This window comes from Mixophyes fleayi, chromosome 6 (assembly GCF_038048845.1).
Source record: "Mixophyes fleayi isolate aMixFle1 chromosome 6, aMixFle1.hap1, whole genome shotgun sequence".
In the NCBI taxonomy this organism is placed as follows: domain Eukaryota; kingdom Metazoa; phylum Chordata; class Amphibia; order Anura; family Limnodynastidae; genus Mixophyes; species Mixophyes fleayi.
The window spans coordinates 146,434,529-146,460,859 of NC_134407.1; the positions used below are offsets into that span (position 1 = coordinate 146,434,529).

General features: G+C 43.8%; 1 protein-coding gene across 1 annotated transcript; it reads left to right on the top strand.

Annotated features, from left to right (window-relative positions):
* Positions 1 to 1,133: 1,133 nt before the first annotated feature.
* Positions 1,134 to 6,794, top strand: LOC142094507 (uncharacterized). The gene is made up of 2 exons (XM_075176741.1): positions 1,134 to 2,094; positions 4,510 to 6,794. The coding sequence occupies exons 1-2, from the start codon at positions 1,515 to 1,517 to the stop codon at positions 5,409 to 5,411; spliced, it is 1,482 nt and encodes a 493-aa protein (XP_075032842.1). The 5' UTR covers positions 1,134 to 1,514; the 3' UTR covers positions 5,412 to 6,794.
* Positions 6,795 to 26,331: the final 19,537 nt, after the last annotated feature.

Sequence of the window (26,331 nt, forward strand, 5' to 3'; positions counted from 1 at the left end):
GGATAGAGATGGCAGGAGAGAGGAAACCAGAGAAGATTGGGGGGTGGGTGAACCAGGGAGAGCTGGCAGAAGAGAGAGAACCAGAGAAAGGGGGCAGGTGAAGTGGGGAGAGAGAACAAGAGAAAAGGAGGGAGAGGTGAACCAGAAAGGTGGTGGTGGGGAAGTAGAAATGGGGTGTAGATAAGAGAACCAGAGAGGTGCAGGAAAAATCTGGGAGGGGAGATGAGGACCTAGAGGAAGAGAATTGCAGATGGCGGAAGGAAAACCAGAACCAGGGGGTGGAGGGTTTGGTGAACACACACTCATATTCTATGAATAACATGTAAAAGCTGGGAGAGGATGGAGAGAGAATGACAAGTGAGGCTATTAGGACGAACGCACTTAAAGGGCGACAGGGTTTGTAACAAGCTGAATGATGACCTGGTGTGTTTTAACATGGGGTGGGGACCGACCAATGGGGACCCATGTGGGAGGGACCTTGATAGAATATAGCAGGATGTACTTCCTGCTTTACTTCACTTGCAGCACGAGATCCAGTGGGAGACCCAGCAGCGAGGAAACGGATAAGTCCCATTTTGTGGTTTATTCTTTGTTTTATTGTGTTCTTTTGCCCATTTCCATTTGCCTTTAACGTTCCCCCTCCCGTTATATTTTAAATCCAGCCTTCTTTCTCCCCTTGTCTTTACCTGCCCCACATTTGGCCTGCCCCCCCCTCCCCCTACAGCCCCTCATTCACCGTTCCCGCCGTCACCCACCCCCCCCCCCTCCGTTTGCCATTAGTTTCTTTCCCTCCAGCCACCAGCATAATGCCCCGTCCCAAGAGAAATGCTCCTCGCCCGGCACGCCTCAGGTCCCCCTCTCCCACCCCCTCCCGCCGCCATCTTCCAGCCTCAGCCTCAGCCTCTTCCCTCCAAACCCCCGCCCTCACTCCAGACATGCCGCTAAGCGGCGATAATGCACGGCCCCCCCTGGGATCCTCTCCCGGGCACTTCCCAGCATTTTGCGCCACTAGGCGCAGCGGCGCCCCCTCCCCTCTTCCCCCGGCCGGTTCGCGCATGCGCAGAACGCGCGCTCCATCGCGCCCGGCCGGATCCAGCAGCGCAGCCAGTCTAGATGACATGTCTGCAGGGGCAGCCAGCGTTTCTGGTAGGGAGCTCAGCGGGCAGCCTCAGCGGTCCCAGCAAGTGGCCGTCACCCCCCCTCCCCAGGCTAGCACATCAGGTGTCATTTCAGCCAGCCCTGTTGAGGATAGGAGCCATTCCCAGTTCAGATTGTGCCCCATCACCCCTCCTGTGGCAGCCCAGGGCTTCAGGTCACGAGGTCATAACCCTCCAGCACCCCACCAATTGCATTTCCCTCCCAGCCCATTCCTGCCCCATAGTAGTGGTGGATCAGCATAGGGGTCACACCAGGGCGGAGGTCAAGAGTTCAGCAGGTCCCAAGGTCATACCTCAGGTCACGGGGAATACCAGCACCATGCGGGTGGGTGGGACACACTTCCTGCCAGGGCATCAATGGATTTCAGAGACCGGTCCGAGGCGCCCGTATGGCCCTCTTTACGCCGGCAACGCCTGTCACCTCCAGCGTCTCGCCCATACACGTCACGAAGGGTCTCTTCCCCGGGGAACTTGGCGGGTGGGTTCACCCATGGGGGTCACGGGGTCAGGTCTGATAATATTATAGTCGATTATCACCACTCCAGCGGCGGTAATTTGGGTCCAGGGCCTCTCCCCCTAGGGGGGCGGGCTACCTCCGGGTTTAGCGATCGGAGGCGGGAGGAATTTTCTACGTTCCCTAGCCCTGACCATTTAGCGGCTCCTAACCCGTTTAACGTAGATAGAGACATCAACACGGCGCGGCGGCGCTTGGACTATTTGCCCAGATCTCAGCTGACTGTTCCCCTTCCCGTTTCAGAGACTACAGTTACAAATCCGGAGACGAGGGTCGGTCGGAACGATCGTTCGGGGTCCGAGTCTCGTGATCTGAGGTCGTCAGGGACCAGGGAGGATGCGGTCCGGGACACGTCTGGAGGACAGGTCGCGGCAACTGCACTCGGGGAGACGTCTGTCGGTGCTGGGAATACTGCTCCTGTCGGTGAGTCCATTTCCGTTAACACACATAAATTACACTTGTTGGCATCACCTGTCTTATCTACCAGCAGTGGGTCCTCCGGCTCGGGGGACAGGCCCAGAAAATTAATTAAGTTGTTAGAAACAGAATTGTTAGGAAAACGGAGTAAGCACACACCCCAATCAGGAGACACAGATCAACCAGCGGCTCGTAGCGAATTGGGGCAGGTAGAATCCCTGGAAATTACACACGGCATAAGGCCTAGCGTACGGGATAGAATTAGGAGGGGTAAGTACGTGGATATGTACGCGTTAACCGGCGAAGATAGGAAGGCGCTGGCGGCCGCCTGTGAGAGGTCGGGAATGGGGGAGGAGAAATACAGATCCTTCTCTAGATGGGTTAATGCCTTCTCCATTTTCGCCACAATATATGTAGAGACCCGTCCCAACGAACAAGCGGAGGTATGGAGGTATATGCACCTTATTAGTGGGATGTACGTAAAGGACGGCCCGGTAATTTGGAGGGCATATGACGAGCTTTTCAGGAAACGGATGAGTGGGCGTGAGAGACTTCCTCTGGGATCGAAAGACATTGACACCTGGCTGGAGTTAATGAGGCCCAGCAGTCAGTCTGCAGAGGGTAGCTCTGTCAGGCGGTTTCAAGGGCCGGGGAGGACGCAGAATGTCCTCCCCCCAAAAGGAAGGTGTTATGACTTCAATGCAGGGGCCTGTCAAAGAGGCTCAGCCTGCAGATTTAGACACATTTGCACGTCATGTAACGGCCATCACCCTGCCAACGAATGCGCAAAGGCCCGTGGAAGTGGGGGACGGGGAAGAGGCTCTGGCTCAGCTCTGCCGAGTCAGGGGGCCGTCGCCAATTGATTTGGTTGAGCTGGATAAGTGGCTAGGGTGGTTTGATGATAAGGTGACTGGGTCCCTTCTCCATGACGGCTTTCATTTTGGCTTTAAACTCCCGGTCCAAGGTAGCGTTTCCTCGGCAGCTCCGGTTAATCTGAAATCGGCGCTCGCTTTCCCAGAAGTATTAGACGAAAAAATAGGGAAGGAGGTTGGTTTGGGTCGCATGATTGGTCCGTTCCGACTTCCTCCTATTCCCAATCTGATTTTGTCCCCAGTAGGGGTAGTTCCCAAAAAAGCAGTAGGAAAGTTTAGATTGATCCAGCACTTGTCTCATCCTGCCGGTAAATCCGTGAATGACGCAATTGACGTTAATCTCAGTTCTGTCAGTTATCAGTCATTCGAATCGGCCCTAGCGCTGGTCCAGGAATGCGGCAGGGGCTCCTTGTTGGCCAAAGTGGATATCGAATCGGCGTTCAGATTGCTGCCCCTTCACCCTGAGTCGTATCAATTCATGGGTTTCCGGCATCGTGGTGAATACTACATCGATCGCTGCCTGCCCATGGGTTGTTCGATCTCATGCGCACTGTTCGAGAAATTTAGCGGTTTCTTGCATTGGTGCATTCAGGCCGGGACAGGGTGTCGGTGGATCGCGCATTATCTTGACGACTTCCTGGTTATCGGGCCGCCTGGTACCACGGTTTGTCGAGATACGCTTTTTTCCACGGAGTCCTTGTTTAGGGTGTTAGGCGTTCCCATCGCAGCAGACAAGACGGAGGGCCCAACTACATGTCTCTCATTCCTCGGGATCGAGATTGACACGCTAGCAGGGATCTGCAGGCTTCCAGCAGACAAAGTTACAAAGATGTATGAGGCTATCACAGAAGTGCTAGGGGCAAACGTTAGTTCCCTGAGGTCGATACAGTCCCTATTAGGGCGGTTCAACTTTGCCTGCCGTGTAATCCCCATGGGGAGGGTTTTCTGTAGGAAGCTCCAAAGAGCCACAGCAGGTAGGAGTAGGCCACATGCAGTCATACAACTATCCAAGGTGGTTAGGGAGGATCTTCAGATATGGCTCATTTTTCTTAGGGGTTTTAATGGCAAGCGTATTTGGCCGTCACCTCCAGTAACAAACGGGGAAATTAACTTGTTCACGGACGCTGCTGGGGCATCCGGCTTTGGGGCTTATCTGGACGGACACTGGTGTGCGGATAGATGGCCCGATGATTGGCAGAGGGATGGGACCACTAGGAACTTGTTGGTTCTTGAATTATTCCCGATTGTGGTGGCAATTGAATTGTGGGCACCCGTTTTGCGGGGTAGGCACATAGTTTTTTGGTGTGACAATTTGGGGGTGGTCCAGTCCATCAACAAGCAGAGTGCATCGGCCTACCAGGCAATATTGCTCTTGCGGCACCTAGTGTTGCGCTGTTTGCAGAATGACATTTCATTCAGGGCGAGGCATGTTCCGGGGGTGCAGAATAGCCTAGCAGATGCGTTGTCTCGATTCCACTGGGACAGGTTTCGCAGCCTTGCTCCTCACGCAGACTGTGTTGGTACCCCGTGTCCCCCTTGTGTTTGGCAGATCATCAAGCCGGCATAAGAGGCCTCGCGGAACAAGCGGTAGCTCCCTCCACCCTGAGATCCTATCAGGCGTCATGGAGACGGTGGTCGTTTTTCAGCAGGCAGAAAGAGCAATCCGAGGCAGGTCAGAGAGATGCTATGCTAGCCTTTATGTGGGACAGATATTCCGAGGGTGATTCTAAGACCTCTATGACATCTACCCTGGCTGGTATATCATTTATGGCCAAGCTGCAGGGTTACCCGGACGTTACCAAACATTTTTTAATTAATAAGGCCTTGAAGGGTTGGGGGAGAGTCCGTCCTTCTCATAGCGATGCTCGTTTACCAATTACCCTTAACATCTTGGAGGATTTGATACGGAAAGTGGGTTTGGTTACCTCGGACGAATACGAGAAGCTTTTATTTAGTTTGGCTTTTTCCATGGCCTTCTTTGGGGCTTTTCGCATTTCGGAGCTGGTAGCTAGGTCCAGAGGACATCAAGAGTCTGGGTTGAGAGCAGAACATGTCAGTCTGGGTGAAGGGACCTTTGCCTGCAAAATAGTTAGATCTAAGACTGATCAGAGCGGGAAGGGCTCGTGGGTGCAGTTAGCTCCTCAACAGCTTCAGCATATCTGCCCGTTTAGGCTGGCGTCACAGTTTATGAGTAGGAGACCCCAGGCCAACTTGTTTCTGTGTCACAGTAATAGCATTCCTTTGACTAAATACCAATTTGCGGCCATTTTAAAGCGGACCTTACAGTCTCTTAATTTAAACAGCACCCTATACGGGACTCACTCATTTAGGATCGGGGCAGCTACATCTGCCGCCTTGGCGGGATCTTCTAACGAAGCTATAAAAGCTTTGGGCCGCTGGAAGTCCACGGCTTACCAGTCTTATGTGAGAATTGACAAAGTTATTGATTGAATGTTGTGTTGTTTAACCAATTTGTTTTGGTTTCGCAGTTTTTTCTTTTCACACTTTCTTTCTCGCCTGAGCCTTCAAACCATCCCATCCCACTTCCCTTACCCATCCCATCTTCCCCTCCACTTGGTGGGCTACCCTGGGCTTTTCCGCTCGCCGCTTTAACGCGGGGGCGCGAAGGGATTTTCACCCGGGTTTCCCTGGGCGTAAGTCCTGATTAGTGGTGTGCAGCCGGGGTTTTTCCGGGTGTTGTTTACCTTCGCCTGGGTGGTCTGCTCCCCGTTTGTGTCTACCTTCCCTTACCCCCCTTCGTGTTACGTTTTTTCTGTTACAAACACGTATCCTTCTCATACCTATATACCACGCCTGTCTGTCTGCCCAATTCAATGATTTCATGCTAACATGGGTTCTCTGATTTCAGGTGATGGTGTTAGAACTAAGACGGTGTGGATCATCGGTCATTCGTTTGTTTTTTGGGCCGCTGGCCACCCCAGGTCAAAAAGTATCCCGGATAATTGCGGCACGGTGATTAGATGGTGGGGCAAAAGAGGTTTAGGCTGGCAGGACCTTATTCCGTGGTTGATTAGGCTTATAAAACAACAAGGCCCACCGGACGTTCTGGTTGTACATGCGGGAGGTAACGATTTAGGTAAGGGTAAATCATTAGATCTCATCGTTAAAATCAGAGAGGACTTGCGTCAAATACACGAGGCGTGGCCAGACATCATTATTGGTTGGTCAGCACTTATTCCCCGATTAGTATGGAGGACAGCCATTCCTATAAAAAAGATGACGGCTATGGTTCGGAAGCTAAATAGTTCCATCCGGAAAATAGTACGATCCATGGGGGGTATAGTCATAGACCACCCGGGGTTAGGGGTAGAGGCACCACATCTTTTTAGACGGGACGGCGTTCACCTTAATGAAGAGGGTATGGGTCTCTTTATAGACAGGATTTACGGGGGAGTGGAGGCGTGTTTCGGTTAGTTGGTGGCGGGCTGCGGCGTCTGTAGGGCGCAGCGGGGTAGGAAGGCACTGCGTTCAGCGGCTGATTAGTGGGCGCACTGGTAGTTGGTCGTAGGTCACTGCCCCCTTTGATGTAACAGTAACTCCTTTTGGTCCTTCGGTGAGGAGGGTCCCTGTCCGGCTCGGTGAGGGAGGGCAGCGTGAGTTGTAAGGGGCAGTCACTCTGACGCCAACTTAGCGCTATGTATGTAGGGATTTGTTCCCCCGTGTTTTTTGCGGACTTACGGCGGTTTGCGCCAGTCCATTAAGTAATCGTGTGTGATCAGCTCGTGAGCTGTCCCGCAGTGCTCTTTCTCCGCCACCATAGGTTAGTTAATATAAAATCCTTATAATAAAATTCCTGCCAAGTTTAATAACTTATTCAGGTCTCCGTGTCTTTATTTGCATGCTATGGTGTAAAGTTAAGGTTAATGTGAAGTTTGTGGTAACATACACAGTGAGCCCTTTATGACAAGTGAGGCTATTAGGACGAACGCACTTAAAGGGCGACAGGGTTTGTAACAAGCTGAATGATGACCTGGTGTGTTTTAACATGGGGTGGGGACCGACCAATGGGGACCCATGTGGGAGGGACCTTGATAGAATATAGCAGGATGTACTTCCTGCTTTACTTCACTTGCAGCACGAGATCCCACCCACCCATCCCTCAAGTTAGTCCGGGGTTTGTTGTCATTGGTGGGGTAGGAAGGCACTGCGTTCAGCGGCTGATTAGTGGGCGCACTGGTAGTTGGTCGTAGGTCACTGCCCCCTTTGATGTAACAGTAACTCCTTTTGGTCCTTCGGTGAGGAGGGTCCCTGTCCGGCTCGGTGAGGGAGGGCAGCGTGAGTTGTAAGGGGCAGTCACTCTGACGCCAACTCAGCGCTATGTATGTAGGGATTTGTTCCCCCATGTTTTTTGCGGACTTACGGCGGTTTGCGCCAGTCCATTAAGTAATCGTGTGTGATCAGCTCGTGAGCTGTCCCGCAGTGCTCTTTCTCCGCCACCATAGGTTAGTTAATATAAAATCCTTATAATAAAATTCCTGCCAAGTTTAATCACTTATTCAGGTCTCCGTGTCTTTATTTGCATGCTATGGTGTAAAGTTAAGGTTAATGTGAAGTTTGTGGTAACATACACAGTGAGCCCTTTACTGTGTTTGGGGGAGACAATGCACCAATTCTTATGCACATTCCAGTGGGATAGGAGTTTGTCCTATCCCACTGACTGCAATAAATATCACCCACAACCCCTCATTGGCAAAGGCCAGCCATGGCTGCAGGATTGGTTTTATCCCTTCCCACTTCAACAATAAATTCATACAAACATATTTTGAATGAAAATTAATACAATGGACAGTTTCAATTTGGTAAAAAAAAAAAACCATACAAAACAAATGTCTCTGAAAGTACCTTACAGCATCCAAACATAGACTCTGGATCTGAAAACAAAGTGTGTATCTGGTCTGTTATCCTAGTAAATAATTTGTTGTATAGGAATATATCTTTAGCTTCTTCCATTTTAGAGAGCAGAAAAAAGATAAGAAATACAGTACTCTCCTCATTTCCAATGATTACCATCCCTTATCTTAAATAAATGCTGTATAGATGAAATTGAAGTTTTCTATTTAGACAGGCAGCAGGAGACCGAAGTCACTGAGAGTAATTTCAGCTCATTGTAACAATGTTTATGCGAACAACTTTTTTATTTATCTGGTCAGTATTACACAACGACTAAGCTTCATTTGGTGAATTAATGCTTCTCTAATTATTTATTTTCTTCAAGTGTAAAGTGCATATATTCTGACAGACACATGCAGGCTGCAGTAGCCTGAAAAGGTTCACGGAATTACTCTGTAGTCAGGTTTACTTGTTGCTGAACATGTGCGTCAGGCAGGAGGAAGTTTAGTTGAATGTAAGATGCTCCGTTTAGTGTCACTTGGGATCTATTTGATTCACCGGAGCATTACTCGTTGCCTATGCATGCTATTAATTATACTGCATATTGTGTATTTAAGTGACATGCAAATGTACTTTATGCAATAGGGTAAGGAGTAACAATGGTATTATGCTGTAAATATTTATAAACACTACACATTAAGGGTGTACACATAATATATATATATATATATATATATATATATATATATATATATATATATATATATATATATATATATATATATATATCGGTGTCTGAGAGGACAAGGCATGCAGCTCACATGCTCTTGAATAGCCACCACTTATGCATTTCTCAGCAAACACCCAGAACTGCAGTGCAGTGTGTATAGGGGGTGGGGGGCTGAGCGTGAGCCCTCTGCATTTTCACAGCCCAGCCTCCTGACGTGCTGCCCTCAAGTTCCTTTTGGAGAGAGAAGGGAGAAATAGAACGGAGCCGCCTGCTGGGATTTCTGCAGTGAGATAAATCATGTTCCCTGGACATCTTCCAGCAGAATCTCTCAGGACTAGTGAAAGAGGAGCCCGAGTAGTAGAACTTCCTGTCAACTCTGCATAATAACCTTTTTTTGCTGTCATATCAGGGTTAACTCAATACACCATTCCCTGTTCCTGTGTCTTAGTTTTAGTTTACCTTTTGTGCCAATACGCCCCTCAGCTACCTTTATATATTACAATAAATCTGGCAGAAATGGTCAGTGCTTCATTCCATTGCTAAATGGCCTTTTATAGCATTTATATACTTTCCAGCACCTGAACATAACCCCTACAGAATTGTTGCTGTCCACTTTAAACATTGCTACCATCTAACTCTAAAAGAATGTTACTATTCACCTTTACAGCAGTACTATCATCTACTCATATAGGATTATTACTTTCTATATCTATAGCATTACTAGTATTCAAATGTGTATCACTCACACCCACAGTATACAGAATTATTACTGCCCACCTTCGCAGCATTAGTATCATCCACCTATATAATTATTCTTTCCTCTGATTATTCCTATACAGCCTCACTACTGTCACCTGTTTTTTTCTTGCCAACCCATTCAGCACTACCATCCATATATAGAGGATTATTTCTCTCCACCTACACAACTCTACCATCCACCTACACATGCTTATTCCGACCTGTAGCCTGATGGTGACCCCATGAAATCATGCGCCAGCTTGGCGCTAGGAGTGGGCTGAGCCTGTCCCAAATTCAAAGATTTGGGCTGACATCTCTGCAGACTGAGCCACAGGCTGCCCATTGTCTTGAGAGGCATTACATGGGCATTTTTTATCTTTCTTAAAAAATAAAAACACAACCTCATGCTCTGGTGCACAGTAATGGGCCCCTCCAGTTCTTTGTGTGTCTCGGTCTCCATATTATTGATGCCTCTAACTCTCTACCTCTTTGTGTGTGTCTCTCCTTTTTTCTCCCCCTCCATTTACTCCCATCTGCCCCACAATTGACTACACCTTAGCTTCTATCTCCTCGATTTCCACTTCTGCCCTCTTCACATCTTTCCTTCCTCATTTTTTGCGGTAGTAAATGTGGAAGGGCTGATTTATTAAAAGCCCTTTAGTAAATCAATGCTGCTATATTTTCAGATTTGCATTGCTGTTGCCTTGGTCAAGGCAGGCATGGGTTCTCTGTGGTTGATTTCTGGCGTACGAACACATCCGTGACTTGTGGAAAGCCGTGTGGAGGCACTGACACCGCTAACCATAAGTAAACTACAATTTATATTTAATGACCCTGAGACATACCTGCCGTTGAGCTACATTGTAGCCAATCATCTAGTTAATCATTTGAACTCTAGCAGAGGATGTACACATTTTTATTCTATACACACATAAGCATGACTTTGTTAGGACAGCAGAACTATGCCAGGTTCTTCAGATCCCCTTGTTCAAAACGCAGAGTCCTGTGTGTTTTCTTTAACTTGTGCCAAAGTCCTTCAAAAGGAAAGGAACACGGTTACAGCATTTGGCACCACTAGTCTGATATGACTTAAGCTCTAGACTTGGACGACATTACTTTGCTGCAGTGTAAAATAAAAAGCCTAGAATATGTCATACAGAGGTACAGCCCACATCTATGCGTCCTGGGCTGGCATTACAGAATGAATAACCACACCATGCACATTTTGTAACCCTCTCATTGCCTTCATTAGATTCAGGAAATATAAGCACTGATCCTAGCGTTGGGGCTGGTTTGGAGTTAGGTGTTATCTATGCCAGAGTGCAGAATTTGCAGCCAAACAACTCATAAGGGGTGGAAATGCAAACTTATTATTACTGCATGCTATTTTATGCTACACACACACTGAGCAATTTCGAATTTTTTTATACTGCATTTTAGAGTTGGGTCAGATCATACACCTCTCTCAACTCTAATTTAGGTGGTTAATTTTACATTTTCTCCCTGCAGTACAAGAATGATTTTTCCAGGTGCAAATTTTGCACCCAGTAGCTATATTTGCTCCTTGCTGTAAATGAGCCAAAATGTATCCATAAATCCCATGTTCTGATTGCATATGTTGACCTGCAAGAACAGCGAATTCCACTTTTAATAAGCAGATTTGAAAATACTCCCCTATAATAGAGCATAGTGTAATGCTTATGTTTTGCTAACTATCTGATAATGTCATTAACAGAACAGGGAGTACGCCTCAATGCTTGATAAGCTCCCCATTATCATTGACAGTAAAACTATTCAAATAAAAGGCGATGCAAAAACAAACTCTTTTGCTGGCAAAAACACAATTTTTCTCTAGCAAAAGTGCTTTTCACCCTTTGATAACTCAGCCCTATGCCCAGGGAAGGGGCTCATGGACCAGTGCTGTGTGCTTGTATCCCAGGCTATAAGTTGCCAGCCGGCCCCTGTTCATTGATATTTACCAGACTAGCAAGAAAGAACATTGTAGGTGGGCCTTGTTTAGTTCAGCCATCCATCCTGGGGTATATATGTATGTCTGCTTATTGTGCCTATATCTCTTGTTCCTGCCATTCTCTTATACTGACTACCTGTGCATTATGTGCTCACTTTGTAAGATGATCTTTCCTAGTGTGTAAGAGGACCTGATTTGGTTTCGACTTTGGCTTCATCTACAATAATGTCTCTGGTTGCCTTTTGGTCCACAGCTACTGAGATTCATACCTGCTATTTACACTATAGTAACAGCCTCCTTTACAATATGACGCATTCTGTGCCTGAATGTATGCATGCAGATTATTGCACACAAAAGTGTACTTACGTGTGTACGTTATTTTCCTCTCTCGCCGTTCCACCTCTGTATCCCCACTCTACCAAGCCCTTCACTGGCTCCCCTTCCCCTACAGAATCCTTTTCAAGCTCCTCACTCTGACTTACAAGGCCCTCGCCAACTCCACTGCTCCCTACATCTCTAACCTTATCTCTATTCACACTCCCTCCCGCTCACTGCGATCGTCCAATGATTGTCGCCTCTCTTCCCCTCTGATTACCTCCTCTCACGCACATATCCAAGACTTCTCCCGCGCCGCTCCCCTCCATTGGAACAAGCTCCCCCGCTCCATCAGAACTTCCCCTAATCTGTCCTCTTTCAAACGAACATTAAAAACCCACCTTTTCCTTAAAGTCTTCCAGTCTCATGCCTAAACTCCCACTGGTCGGCTACCTCTCTTCTCATCCCTTCTTCCCTTCTCCCCCTTCCTCCCGTCTCTCCGTCTCATCCATGTGTCTGTCTGTCTTCCCCTCCCTTTAGATTGTTCGCTCCTTCGAGCAGGGCTCTCCTACCTTCTGTTTCCATCACTTTTAACTGCGCTCTCTAGCTACTCAGCTCACCTCCTCTCAGTCCCTCTGCCCTCTGTCTCCTCTCACTTCTCTCCGCTCCCCTCAGTGACTCTCAACCTGTCATCCGTGCCCACCCTCTTGGGCCATAGTTACCTGCCTGTACTCACTTTTCCCCTCCCTCCCTCTCTTTCATGCTGTGCCTGAGCCCCCAGAGTTATAGTGCTTACTGTTACTTGTACTGTGCTGTTTCACCTTGTACTGTGCCATTGTTTGTCCTTGTACGGCGCTACGGATACTTTGTGGCGCCGTATAAATAAAAATTAATAATAATAATAATAATACGTTCATCAGGATGCGTCCACCTTTAGAACAGCAGTATGTCTGCATCAAAAGTTTATACATACACCTAACAGCAGAGAGATGTGACAGTGTATTACACTATTGGTGCACCATATAATAATGTAAAGAAGTGTCATATATCTAAGAGAGAAGTGACAGTCTTATTAATACACGTGATTTGGATTTCCATATTAAATTAAATACAAACACCCCCACATTGTTGTTTACCCCCTTTAAAAAACCAACAGGGATCTTTTCTACAGTAGTAACATGGGACTATTCCATAATGCGAATAGATATAATATAACCTTGACTCTAATGAATGATATATCAGCTGAACGGTCAATACATAAGCAGCCAATCAGAAGCAGATAGATAGTGCTGTAGGTATCGTCGTCATATTTGCATATTTTTACACAAGGCCTCTTGTGCGCAAAAAAATATGGCTTTTAGCTGGACATACATCCACGTGTAATTTGTCACACTTGTGTGACCATGCCCTTACTGTACTCCACTTAAGACGGACCACTCCTATTTCAGGTGTAAGAGGATGCAAAAAACTCTACATGCGGTTGCATTTTTGGTGCGCATGCACAGTACGGAGATGCGTATGTTAAGCAAAAAATGGTTTGTCTAACTCTAAATGGGGCCCATTGAATGCCTATGTAGATCACAAGGGGCCCTGTCATTGGGAATGCTGTGGTTCTACTAATGTGACAAATGGGGGTTTTCATTATGATTACCTTTTACATAGTGCCAACATAGTACGCAGGGCTGTACAGAGAAAGCTTACTCACTTCTGTCCCTGAACCAATGGATCTTTTAGTCAGAAGCCAAGTAACCTTGAAGTATGCTTTTTTGGACTATGGGAGTAAACTGAAGCACCCAAAGGAAACCCACACAAACATGGGGAGGACATGTGAACTCCACACAGATAGTGCTCTTTCAGAATAAAACATCTGACCCCCGCGCTCTGAGGCAACAACACTATTCACTGTGTCACTATGGGGGCTCTCATCAAAAAATTAGTGTTGACTAGATAGAGACCTTTTAAAACTTATATAACTAGCATGGTACTGCTGTGGTATGACTAAGTGAGGGGGAATTTCAGTTAATAATGAGTTTTCACTAGAGACCTCCTTAAATATTTTAGTCGTATTTTCGAGTGCACATTTGTACTTATCATTTATAATATGGGAGCTTGTGGGCTTCTACAGCATTCCACTGAAATTCTAGATAAATAAATCCTTTGAATAAGGCAAAAAGTTTTCTTGCTGTGACCCCTCACTGTTGAAGCAAACCCCTGCACATTTGCACACTATCCCCCTCAATATTAGGTGCAAAACCAATATGGATGATTTACAGGCCTATTTCAAAGCGAACAAAGACACCATCTTGAATATCAAATGGGGAATCTCAGCTTTTGAAATGCATTATGACAACCCATATCTCCCTTCCTCTTATTCTCTTTTTCCTTTTCTCTTATTGGTTAATTCTTTTTTTATATGGTGCCTACAGTTTTAGATCTGTACAGAGAATTTTTGGACAATGTTTCTGCCCAAAGTTACAATCTAGTTTTAGGTGCCTGATATACCCAAAGACTTGTCTATAGTCATAAGCAGTGGATACTGGGATTCCAACTAGTGTATCCAACAAGTCTCCCACTGTCACTGTTATACGGTCAGCACCATTGAATATTGAGATACACCTTTATTATTTTCCAGTTGTCTCTACTATCTTCTTTCTTCCTCTTCATTACCAATTATCTCTTACACCCACTCCTACTCTCTTTTCACCCACATTATTATCGTATTTCTCCATTTGCTTTATGTCTCATCTGTCTACGTCTCTATTCTCAAGGTCCCCACTCTCTGGAAAAAATGGAATTACATGGTATTAGGAACAATATCTAAGGATAGACTATAACCTGGATACCTAGGTAGTAGATAAAGTGAATCTGCATTGCTGCATTTGCTTTTACCGTGTACAGATAGCTGCTACAAAGCCTTGTTCAGCTGCGACTAGGACTCATATTGTGTACCTATACAGAAATATTTATTTTTGGAATACAGATTTATATTTAAACCAGTACTGTTTACATTATGCTACTGTTCTTTAAAAAAATAAACTGTGTGTGTATAGTGTATGTGTATATATGTGTTATATAATATATTATTACTATATGGACAAAAGTATTCGGACACTAGTCCATTACACCAACAGGGACTGTGATGACATTGTATTTAATACATATACTTTTATATGGAGTTGGTCCCCCCTTTTCAGCAATAACAGCTTCCACTCTTCTTGGAAGGCTTTCCACAAGATGTTGGAGTGTGTCTGTGGGAATTTGTGCCCATTCATTCTGTAGAACATTTATGAGGTCAGGCACTGATGTTGGATGAGAAGACCTGACTCGCAATCTCTGTTCCAATTCATCCAAAGGTGTTCAATGGGGTTGAGGTCAGGGCTGTGTGCGGGCCAGTCAAGTTCTTCCACACCAAACTCATCAAACCATGTCTTTGTAGTCCTTGCTTTGTGCACTGGGGCACAGTCATGTTGGAGTAGACAAGGGCCCTCCCCAAACTGTTGCCACAAAGTTGGAAGCATAGCACTGTCCAAAATGACTTGGTATGCTGAAGCATTAAGATTGCCCTCACTGGAGATAAGGGGCCTAGCCCAAACTCTGGAAAACAGCCCCCTACCATTATCCATCCTCCACCAAACTTCACAGTTGGCATAATGCAGTCAGGCAGGTAACTTTTTCCCGGCATCCTCCAAACCCAGACTTGCCTATCTGACTGCCAAACAGAGAAGCGTGATTTGTCACTCCACAGAACACGTTTCCTCTGCTCCACAGTCCAGTGTCGGGGGCTTTACACCACTACATGCGAAGCTTGGCATTGGTCTTGGTGATGTGAGGCTTGCATGCATCTGCTCGGCCATGGAAACCCATTCCATTCAGCTCCCGCTACACAGTTTTTGTGCTTATATTAATGGCATTAATGGAATTTCAACTCTATTGATTTTCAACAGTTTTCCACCTCTCTCCAACACCTTCTCTCCCCAATTTCTACATTTTCCTCCCCTGATCAGGCAGTACCCCATTTTCATCAAACCCTAGCAACTGCCCTGGATCAAGTGGCTCCAGCGACACTACATACTTCGCGTAGAATTCGTTACCAACCGTGGCACACTACAGTAACAGGAACTCTTCAAAAACTTTCTCGTAAAGCAGAACGTCAATCTTGTGCCTCTAATGATTTCATCACATATACTGATATCTACCACTCCTATAGAAATGCTCTGGACACTGCTAAACAAGCATACTACCAATCTCTCATCTATGCTCAGGCTTCTAACCCCAAATGCCTCTTTAACACATTTAACTCTCTTCTGAATCCTCCTGCCCCAAATCCTCCAACTAACATGAGTGCACAGGCTCTTGCTTCCTATTTCAAGAACAAAATTGATAAGATCAGGCATGAAATGATATCATCTCCCTTGACAGGCAATCAATTCAGGCTCAATTCCTTTGTAGCACCCTCTAACACTCTCTCTTCATTTGATCCCACAAATGAAGAGGAAGTTTCTACTCTCTTCTCATATTCCTACTCTACCTCCTGTCCTCTTGATCCCATTCCCTCACAAATTGGTATGTCCCTGTCTCCTGTTCTCATTCCCCCTCTAACTAAAATCTGTAATCTCTCTCTTTCTACTGGTATTTTTCCATCACTATTCAAGCATGCAGTGATTACTCCCATTTTAAAAAAACAAAATTCTGACCCTAACTCTTTCGTAAATTACCGCCCCATCTCCCAGCTCCCATGCCCCTCCAAGCTTCTCGAGAGAATTGCCTACACTCGCCTCACACACTTTCTTACAATTCAATAATTTTACAGGTGTGCCCCAAACACTGATAGTGTATGTATGTGTGAGTATATGTATGTGTGTGTGTATATATATATATATATATATATATATATATATGTATATATGTACAGATATATATATATATATATATATATATATATATATATATATATATACATATATATATATAAAATATATGTGTGTATATATATATATATATATATATATATATATATATATATGTATATATGTACAGGTATATATATATAATGTGTATGTGTGCGTGTGTGTGTATATGTGTTATATATATATTGTCGAAGTCAGCAAATTGGATAAAGTCATTACAATTAATATTGAGCAAACTTGATTGTCTTTGTTTTAAATTATGCGTAGAGCACGCTACGGCATGGAAGGGCGTATCCAGCTGCAACACGTGGCAATAACAGTTCTTACACTTTTGTATACATTCGCACCAATACACACATTTGTAAATAGTACACATTAATCGTAGTTGCAACACATAGTTATTTATGTCGAAATATAGTAGTGTTTATGTGTAATATTATAAGTTATATGCATATTAGTGATACATATGGTTCAGGTTAAAGGAAATGTGTCATGTCTGATATCATATTAATCCCCTTTACATCAGCAGCTGTTCTGTGCATTCGGCGAAGAGATCGCACATTGCACACTCTAGTTATTTATGTTAGGGAATAAACCTTTATTATGAAATTGACTGTAAAATGCTAATGGACTGATTGTAATTGGAGTTTTGGCGGGAAGAACAGAGCTCATCCCCTGGAGAGATGATTCCTTTGATTGAATCAGCCTATGATGTGCAACCCCCTGGACCCTCCTGAAGCCTGGACCAATAGAAGCAAGCTATACCATCTGCATTGTTTCACTGTATCTCTGCATATAAGGAGTAGCTCTCATGTAGTGTTCAATCACATTGACCACAGACTTCAGACCTGAATGACTGTTCACTGGATCCAGAGCGCCTGCGATAAGTAACGGCTGTACTTTGCTTGAATTATTCTACTACTTATTGAGAATAAATATTTGTGCGTTGGAAACACAAATCGAGATTCGACAATCGTTATTGGATAGCGACAAAACACTCTTAACAATATATATATATATATATATATATATATATATATATACAGGGCCGCCATCAGAAATCATGGGGTCCAGTACGGGCCCCCTCCCCCCCCTCCCTGGTGAGGGCCCCTGCCCCCCATGAGCAACAGCGCAGCCAAACTTACCTGGGGGCCCGCTGTCTAGCAGTCCGCTGGTCTTCAGCCTGGCTGTCACCATGACAGTCAGGCACCAGAATGCGATCGCAGGGGTGGAGGAATCATTCCCCTGCGATCATGTGATCTGCCTGTGACAGCCAGATCGCATGATCGCAGGGGAATGATTCCTCCAGCCCTGCGATCGCATTGTGGTGTCTGGCTGTCACTGTGACAGCCAGGCTGATGACATCAGCGCAGAGTAGCGGAGACCAGGGGACTGCAAGACAGCGGGCCCCCAGGTAAGTTTGTGTTGCGCTGTTGTACCTGCCCCCTGGTGAGCCCAGGCCCTGTACACCAGTACCCCCTGTACCCCCCTGATGGCAGCCCTGTATGTATATATATACAAGTTAACCCGTGCATGATACTCATGCATTCTAGTCAAATCAAGCTACTTAAGGTGTTAAAAAGGTTCTTGTCATCTTCATCGCCACACACACACGCCACCAGGCTTTTATATATTAGATAATGCTAAAAATTTAGTAGGTCAGTGTAGTATATAACTTCACCCAGCAGGTGGCACTGCAGCTTGAGCACTCTGTCACCCGGTAGTTTTTTCCACACACACACACACACACACACAGCATGTGTGTTCATGAGGTAAAATTACCTCACGAAAATGAGTGCCCTCAACTCGTAAATTTAGCCTTTACTACCCCTCCCACGGGGGAAAGGGGGATGATGGAAGTTAACTGACTTCACTATTATAATTTTTTTGTCAAATAGTGTCAGTATACCAAATTTCAGGTCAATTGGATGAGCCCTTTCTGAGAAAATAGTTTTTTCCACACACACACACACACACTAACACACGCCGCTAGGCTTTTATATATTAGATAATGCTAAGAATTTAGTAGGTCAGTGTAGTATATAACTCTGCCCAGCAGGTGGTGCTGCAGCTTGAGCACTCTGTCACCCGGTAGTTTTTTCCACACACACACACACACACTAACACACGCCACCAGGCTTTTATATATTAGATAATGCTAAGAATTTAGTAGGTCAGTGTAGTATATAACTCCGCCCAGCAGGTGGCGCTGCAGCTTGAGCACTCTGTCACCCGGTAGTTTTTTCCACACGCACACACACACACACACTAACACAGCATGTGTGTTCATGAGGTAAAATTACCTCACGAAAATGAGTTTGAGCCCTCAACTCGTAAATTTAGCCTTTACTACCCCTCCCACGGGGGGAAGGGGGGATGATGGAAGTTAACTGACTTCACTATTATAATTTTTTTGCCAAATAATGTCAGTATACCAAATTTCAGGTCAATTGGATGAGCCCTTTCTGAGAAAATAGTTTTTTCCACACACACACACACTAACATACGCCGCTAGGCTTTTATATATTAGATAATGCTAAGAATTTAGTAGGTCAGTGTAGTATATAACTCCGCCCAGCAGGTGGCGCTGCAGCTTGAGCACTCTGTCACACAGTAGTTTTTTCCACACACACACACTAACACACGCCGCTAGGCTTTTATATATTAGATATATATATATATATATATATATATATATATAGATAGATATCTCTGCCTACTTGTTTTTGTGCATTGTTAATACTTTATTTAACTGTTTTATTTAAATAATTTTATTAATGGAGCTAAAGGGCCAAGGCTGGGGGGGTCACGCATCTGTACAAAAAGTGAGGATTGTCCATTTTTCTTTCTCTTTAAAACATTTTTGTTAAAAAAAAAAATTAAAGTTGTTTTTTTATTGTTGAGATTATTTGACAGGGTAAATTATGATTAATAGGCCCTTCTAGTACTAAGGTGTCGATAGGTGCTATGTTCTGTCCTGTACCGCTCGCTCAATGATTATTACTGGCAATCTCATTGGTGAGCTCAGCTCCCTTGTGTTTTCCAGTAACTACCAAGTCACCAGGTATCCAAAGCTTTGTCTTCTCCCTGTCAGCATTTTAATGCTTCATTTGTCCTTAGGTCCTGTGCGGGAATTTGCTTCCTCAGCTCTGCAGAGAAATAAGTGGAAAACAAGCCAGTTTGTAATCAAATTGTTGTTCAGCAATAAACGTCATAAGTTTCTGTTTACATTCCCGTCCATATCATGCCTCTTTCCTCAAGACACAGTAAAGATATAATTTTTTGTGAATAAATGAATAATCTGTAAGTGCTGATGTCATCACTTTAATGTTTATTAGGAAAAATTGCGTATAAAGACTTCTGTGTAAAAGCACTCGCCCTACAAGCATTATGTTTCCATATAGTGTCTGCACTCCTTAATGACTTCTTATATCCATATAACTTACAGTTGTGAATGCATTATCCCATATTTAATAATCTTAATAAATTTATGACTTGCATTTCACTTGTGGGCTGTTTCCAGTATTGTTCTTTAGGAGAGGCTGCAGGTTAGTGATCTCTAGCAACAGACGTACCACAAGCAGGGCCGGATTAACCCTAGGGCTAACTGGGCTACAGTCCAGGGGCCTCGGGCATCCAGGGGACCCTTGAAAGTGCTCAACAGCATTATTGATTGGTCAGGGGCGGGGGCGCCCCCGGCGCGATCAATGCTGCTGAGCATTTTCACTGCGGTCCTTCCCCGGTGCGCTGTAGTCTCCTTACTGAGGAGATCATGTCTCACTCTCACGAGTTCTCAGAAGGAGCATACAGCACGCCGGGGAAGGACCGCAATGCCTGGAGAAGGAGGTAAGTGCCTTGGGGGGCTCACAGGGGGGCCTCATCGGGGGGGGGGGGGACTGCTCCGATCACAGGGGGGGGGGGCTCGGCTCACAGGGGGGGGGGGCCTTCATGGGGGAATGGAGGCCCCCTTAGCCCAGGGGCCTCCATTCCCTTAATCCGGCCCTGACCACAAGCTATATAGGAAGAGGAAGACAGACTTTTACTTGGTGCTTGAAACAATTTTAGAACCTAACACCGCATGAGTACAATTAATCATCTAAATCATAAAAGATGTTTTATTATTAAGCAATAAACATGGTTTTAAGCATACCGCATACTTTCCAGGCACTATTGGGAGGTAGTTTGTGAATCGTTTTAAAAAAGAAACTTTCTGCTTTCCAGGTCAGGATTTGTGTAAATACTACATTCACAGTGGATATAAATGGTCTATTTGCTTTTCACTTGTATTTTGTTGCTTACATAGTCACATTAATGGTGGAAAAGGTCTGATCCGAATTATCTAGATTGCAGCTTTACATTCTAAACACCTGCCATTTCAATAATGGTGTGTATACTTTTTATAACCACATATCTTCCAGTAATGTTCTTCATGTGATTCATGTTGAGGCCAGGGCCATCTTTTCCATTGGGCACGATGGGCAGGTGCCCGGGGGCTCCACAGTCAAGGGGGCCCCATAGACAGGGTTCTTAAGTAAAATAAATAATCCTGCAAAAAAAATAAAAAAATCCTGCAAATATATCTATATCTATCTATCTATCTATCTATCTATCTATCTATCTATCTATATATATATATATATATATATATATATATCTGTGTGTATATATATATATATATATATATATATATATCTATATATGATACACATATATAGAGGTAGGGGCCCCGCTGCACTGCTTTGCCCGGGGGCCCATAATGTTGTTAAGGTGACCCTGGTTGAGGCTATAATCATATAATCATCCTTTCTGTATTCCCTTTTTTGAGCATGTGGTCAATATGTATCACATAATCTGCCAGGTTATTATACTTATCGAGCTCCACCTCACAATTTTGTAATGTAAGTTACATAATATAAATATATATACATATGAATAAAGATATAATGTAAATAAAATCTTACATTTCGACTGTCATCTTCTTGGTACCCTCAATGAGGGTCTCGGTTCATAGGAACACTGAGATTCTACAAATGGGGGGGTTTTTCATTGAACAGTTAACGTTGACTGAATTGCTATCATGAAACAACCACAGTACAACATCTTTTGTTTATTCAGCTAGGAGTTATCTGCATCTTTGAAAGAGATGGCTGATGATACATGTACATGTCGGTTATCTTCACAAATGGAGTCACATGGTTGGCAATTCACACCCCAATAGCAATATCCACAAAGCCACTCCTCTTAATGGTCAATTTGGGTATCATCATCATCATCATTTATTTATATAGCACCAGCAAATTCCGTAGCGCTTTACAATTGGGTATTTGTTATGTCCCCTGGCGCTGTCGCAGACTTAAGGCAGAAATCTCAGATTGCAGGTTAAGTTTAATGACAGATGGGTGCCTTGAGTGCTGGCATGTCTTAAGCCTCTGGAACCCAGTGCTTTACACTATATATTCTGCACATAGCTAGCAGTGTAAATGCTGAGTTCCTAGTACATTAGTGCTGATACTGACAGGGTCCATAGATTGTAGCCGCCGCAGTGTCCCAGAAAATCAGCATTTATGCTGCTTGATATATACAGGTCAATAGTGTGTTCCCTGAAAAGGCTTTGGTTTGATTTAATGTCTGAATGCAGCATAACTTTTGCAACATTCAATAAAACACTGGCCACCAATATGAACAAATCCCATGTTTTTGTTTAGTAATTTACTAATTGTTAATGTAATAAATAAATAATGAGGACATGCCTTGACGTTGTTAGATGAGCTTATCCCAGTATAGCTATATCGTGCACAAATTTCTCCTATTTATGTATATGCTAACGCATAGTGATTTATATATTGTTTCCTTTCGAGCCCCGGACAGCATTTTCTTTTGATATCACATACACATTGGTCTTAAGTGTGCTGGTTGCTCTTTTCAAATTATTTTATACACTTTATTTTTTCACTTGGGTAGAAGTAGTTCCAAATATTTTAGGAGCTGCCAGCTGAGGGACAAGTTGAATATAAGAAAAGGGGCCTAATAATTATTAATAATCACCCTATCAGTAAGTATGATATTTGGTTTAATAATGGCAATATAAAAAAAAAAGAAAAATCACGGATGGCCTAATGTTATATAAAACAATTGCCAGGAAGCTGAGGAATGCAGAGTGATAAGAGTTCACTTACCACTTTCCAAGTCAGTGTCTAGTTTTGCGCATACATGGGCTGGCTTAACGGCTCACATGTGCGCAATGGAACCGAGAGCCTGGATTAGGGTGCGATTTGGTTATCCCTTTGATGTATAGGGCGGTGTGATAACGAGGCCTATTGCGGCAATAGAGCTCTTTTCCAGTATGTGCACTTGATAATCAAGCTTGTGGAATATTGTAACATTTCATTAATATGTTTGGCTGTAGTTTACATACTACAAGGTGTCTGCATTCTGTAAATATAGTGGACTTTATCAGTGTTTTATTAAAAAAAAATAATTCTATTTTCCTTGTCACTTGAAGGGCGATTAAATCTGGACATCAAGGAATACAGATGCACAAATCATCCTGGACGCAGTGTATTCATTAGTCTTCAATGCATAGAACAGTGAAGTGCTGATGCCACGTCCTCTGTGAGGTTTAATGACACATCACCGCTCCACTGGACTCAATGACTCTCCAACCGACTCTTTTCTAATTCTCTAAAGATCATCAAGCTGCCAGCCAATGACACCGTATTACAGTTTATATTACTCAACAATGCTCTCTACTGGCCATAGAGGTGCATAGCTAGAACATGCAGATAGTATTTGCAGCTGCATACATTTGGTAAGTCAATAGAGGAAGCATAGTTTATATCGGACATCAGCATAGTAAATTAATTTAATGTATTCAAGTGATCATACTTTGTTATACCCATAATAAAATATAGATGCTGCTACATATATTAAGATCATCATCATGACACAATATTTAAACAAAAAAAATGTCTACATATAGATGTGTATATATATATATATATATATATATATATATATATATATATACGTATATATTTACTGAAGTCCCTTGCATGCACTCTCGCCACTCAAAATATTTCAAAGACTGATCTAGTAATCTTCCACCAGTACACGGAAAACATTGTAGTGTGCCAAAGTCCACTGGGGCAAAATTACATATGAATCGCTTTTGATGCCCATGTGCAGCAGCATGGTATCATTGGAAATTATATTACAGATATCCAATCAAATGTTTTTGTTTAAATGAATACTATTTAATGATTGTACAACATTAATTCTGCTTATGTAAGGTAAAAACACTGACATCAGAGCTCAAGTTCCCTTCTGCCTGAGTGCTTCCGCTTGTGTGGATGTACCCATATCCCTATGGTAAAATCGGTACAGAGTGACACTTTTGTAAGTTCTAAATGCACATCGAGGGCCTGATTCATCAAGGCACACAAAACAAACGTAATGCACGTAAATCTGGCATACACACGTCCGTATTCAACTGCAAGCGGATCTGTAGCAGTTTTACGCAAAATACGGCACAAGTTGGCATTTACGTTCCTTAATGACTCTGGCCCTGCATGTTCCCTATTCATTGGGGACACATAGCATTGCAATGATAATCAGTGGGTACATCCTCTCAATTTGAATTCATTGTGCAGTGAGTACAGACACTATCAGGTAAATAGACACTAGCATCAAGAATCCAGATCCCAATGGTCTATCTGGCTGAAAGCAAGCTTTAAAATGATCAAATGCAATTAAAACATGCATCCAAGATACCCTCTTTTATGTTCTTCAAAATATCTGCTCATTTACAATTGGGAGAAAAATTTCACATGCTGCCAGAAAGTTTCTATTTAATTATTAAAAATATGTCCACATTTACTAACAATAAATTGTATCTCTCCTGTTCCAACCACTTTAGATACTGACTATAATAACCTGGAACACATAGTTTTGTCCTTGTTTGCTGTTTTTTTGTTTTGCTGTTGTTTTAGTCTGCTTTTTTACCTCCCCAGGACAGACTGCTACTTCCTGCTACTGCTAATTCATTTTAATGCAACTAAATTCTGCTGGATAAACTCAAAGCATAAAACGCAAGTGTGTACTGCACCACATACATGCTGTTAGCACAGTCATTTTTTTGTAGGGAAAAATAATTCAGAAACGCCCCAAAATGGTTTGATTGTTGTCTCATTAGCATACGTCCCAACTTTTCCAATCTGTGAATTGGAACATATTGTGGAAGGGAATCTGGGGGCATGGCCTAACGTTTCTGAAGAGAAACTCCGCTCCAAACACCTATTAATTGCCTCATGCACCAGTGGAAGCTGCACGCGGCTCCCATTCACAGTGAACAGGTCAAATCTCCCAAATAAGGTTTTTGTCGTTTTTTTTTTTATTTTCTTAAAAGTTGTCTTTTTGTTTTTCACTATCTTGTTAGTTGAATGCCACATTAAAGGTGGGAAAAGGTGTGACATGATTTATTTTTAAGGCTTTTATATCACATGCACCTGCAATTTCAATAAGGGTAGGTAGACTTTTTATATCTACTGTAGTAAAATTTGGGTGGGAGCCCTGCGATGCGTATATCTTGCAAGCATGAGCGGATGTTGGTGCATGCTCAGTGGAGCCTGCTGGTCTTTCACTTCCACTGTAATAATAAGTGGCTCCAAAGCTCATGTGCAGAGTGGATGGACATGTATCATCGGTTCTCAATGCAGCTACATGGGTGTTCGGTGGTAGATGTGCTCTTGTAAGTTAATTATGTGCACTTAAAAAGCAAACATTTACTTTTTAAAAATTAGATCTACCACCAAGGCACACTCTAATAACTGACTTTTGCATCAAGAAAATTGGCTTTTTCTTTAAATGAATTTTCTTCAAAGAGCTCATTACAGGCACACCCCTGGGTCGGGAAGTTTGGGGTGTTGGTGTTGATGTAGCTTTGGTCCTAAACAACTGCCCCCAGCGGTTTATCCAGCCCTGTATATAGGAGGAACCGGTCACTCCAACCATCAATCATGTCTGGATTAGAACTAACGTGCAACTAAACTAAACAATTAAATAAAGTTGTGATGTGTTGTAGAGGAGGCTAAACGGTAACATGTGCTGCTTTTCTTTGAATGTCAAAACAACTCTGTTTATTCAGAAAATCATTCAGATATAGCTCATTAGTTGTAAGGACAACCTTCAGGGACAATGCTGCTTGGTAGATCTATCAATGCATGACCTGTTCAGTGCAACCTGTTTAGACCTGAGACACTTAACATCCCAAAATTATATGACCATTGGGCCTGATCATAATACATTTCCATAGATTCTGGACTATACATCCAGGATAAAACACATGAAAGTAGTACTAGGTAGGGTCATATCTTCAAAACCGGGACTCTGACAATTAGGTATGATTGGCAACTGTGCTTAACTGCATAATTGTTAATATTTTAAACTCTCATGAATATATTATATCATCAATTGCCTAAATTAAAAAAAACAATAACCTAAAATACACAGTCAGCTAGATTCATTCATTCCTTCCCGGATTCTGTTATGCTTCACTGGAATAGAATTACTGAATGTGAATTATAATTAACCCCTTTACGACCCTCAGGTCGGCGGAGCATGATAAACGCAGGAGAGCACCATGCTTACTAAAGCGCCCCGCCAGCCCGCCTGCGCCAAAATGATGTGCCCTCATGTATTCCGATTACTTGCTCTGAACAGAGCAGGGATCAGAATAAGCACAGCGGTATGGGGGAACGGCGCAGAGAAGGTGCTTCATTGTGCATGCGGTAGCTCTGGTAAGGGAACGCTGGAGATTCTAGCGCTGGCCCAGACGACCCTTCACTGGAGCAATATTTGCATTTT

What these genes read in the sequence shown, in the direction of transcription:
- LOC142094507 (XM_075176741.1), top strand. Translation starts at nt 1,515, where the DNA reads ATGGATTTCAGAGACCGGTCCGAGGCGCCCGTATGGCCCTCTTTACGC. An exon ending in TGGGAATACTGCTCCTGTCG is followed by an intron (nt 2,095 to 4,509) that starts GTGAGTCCATTT and finishes TGTGTTTGGCAG; the next exon opens with ATCATCAAGCCGGCATAAGA.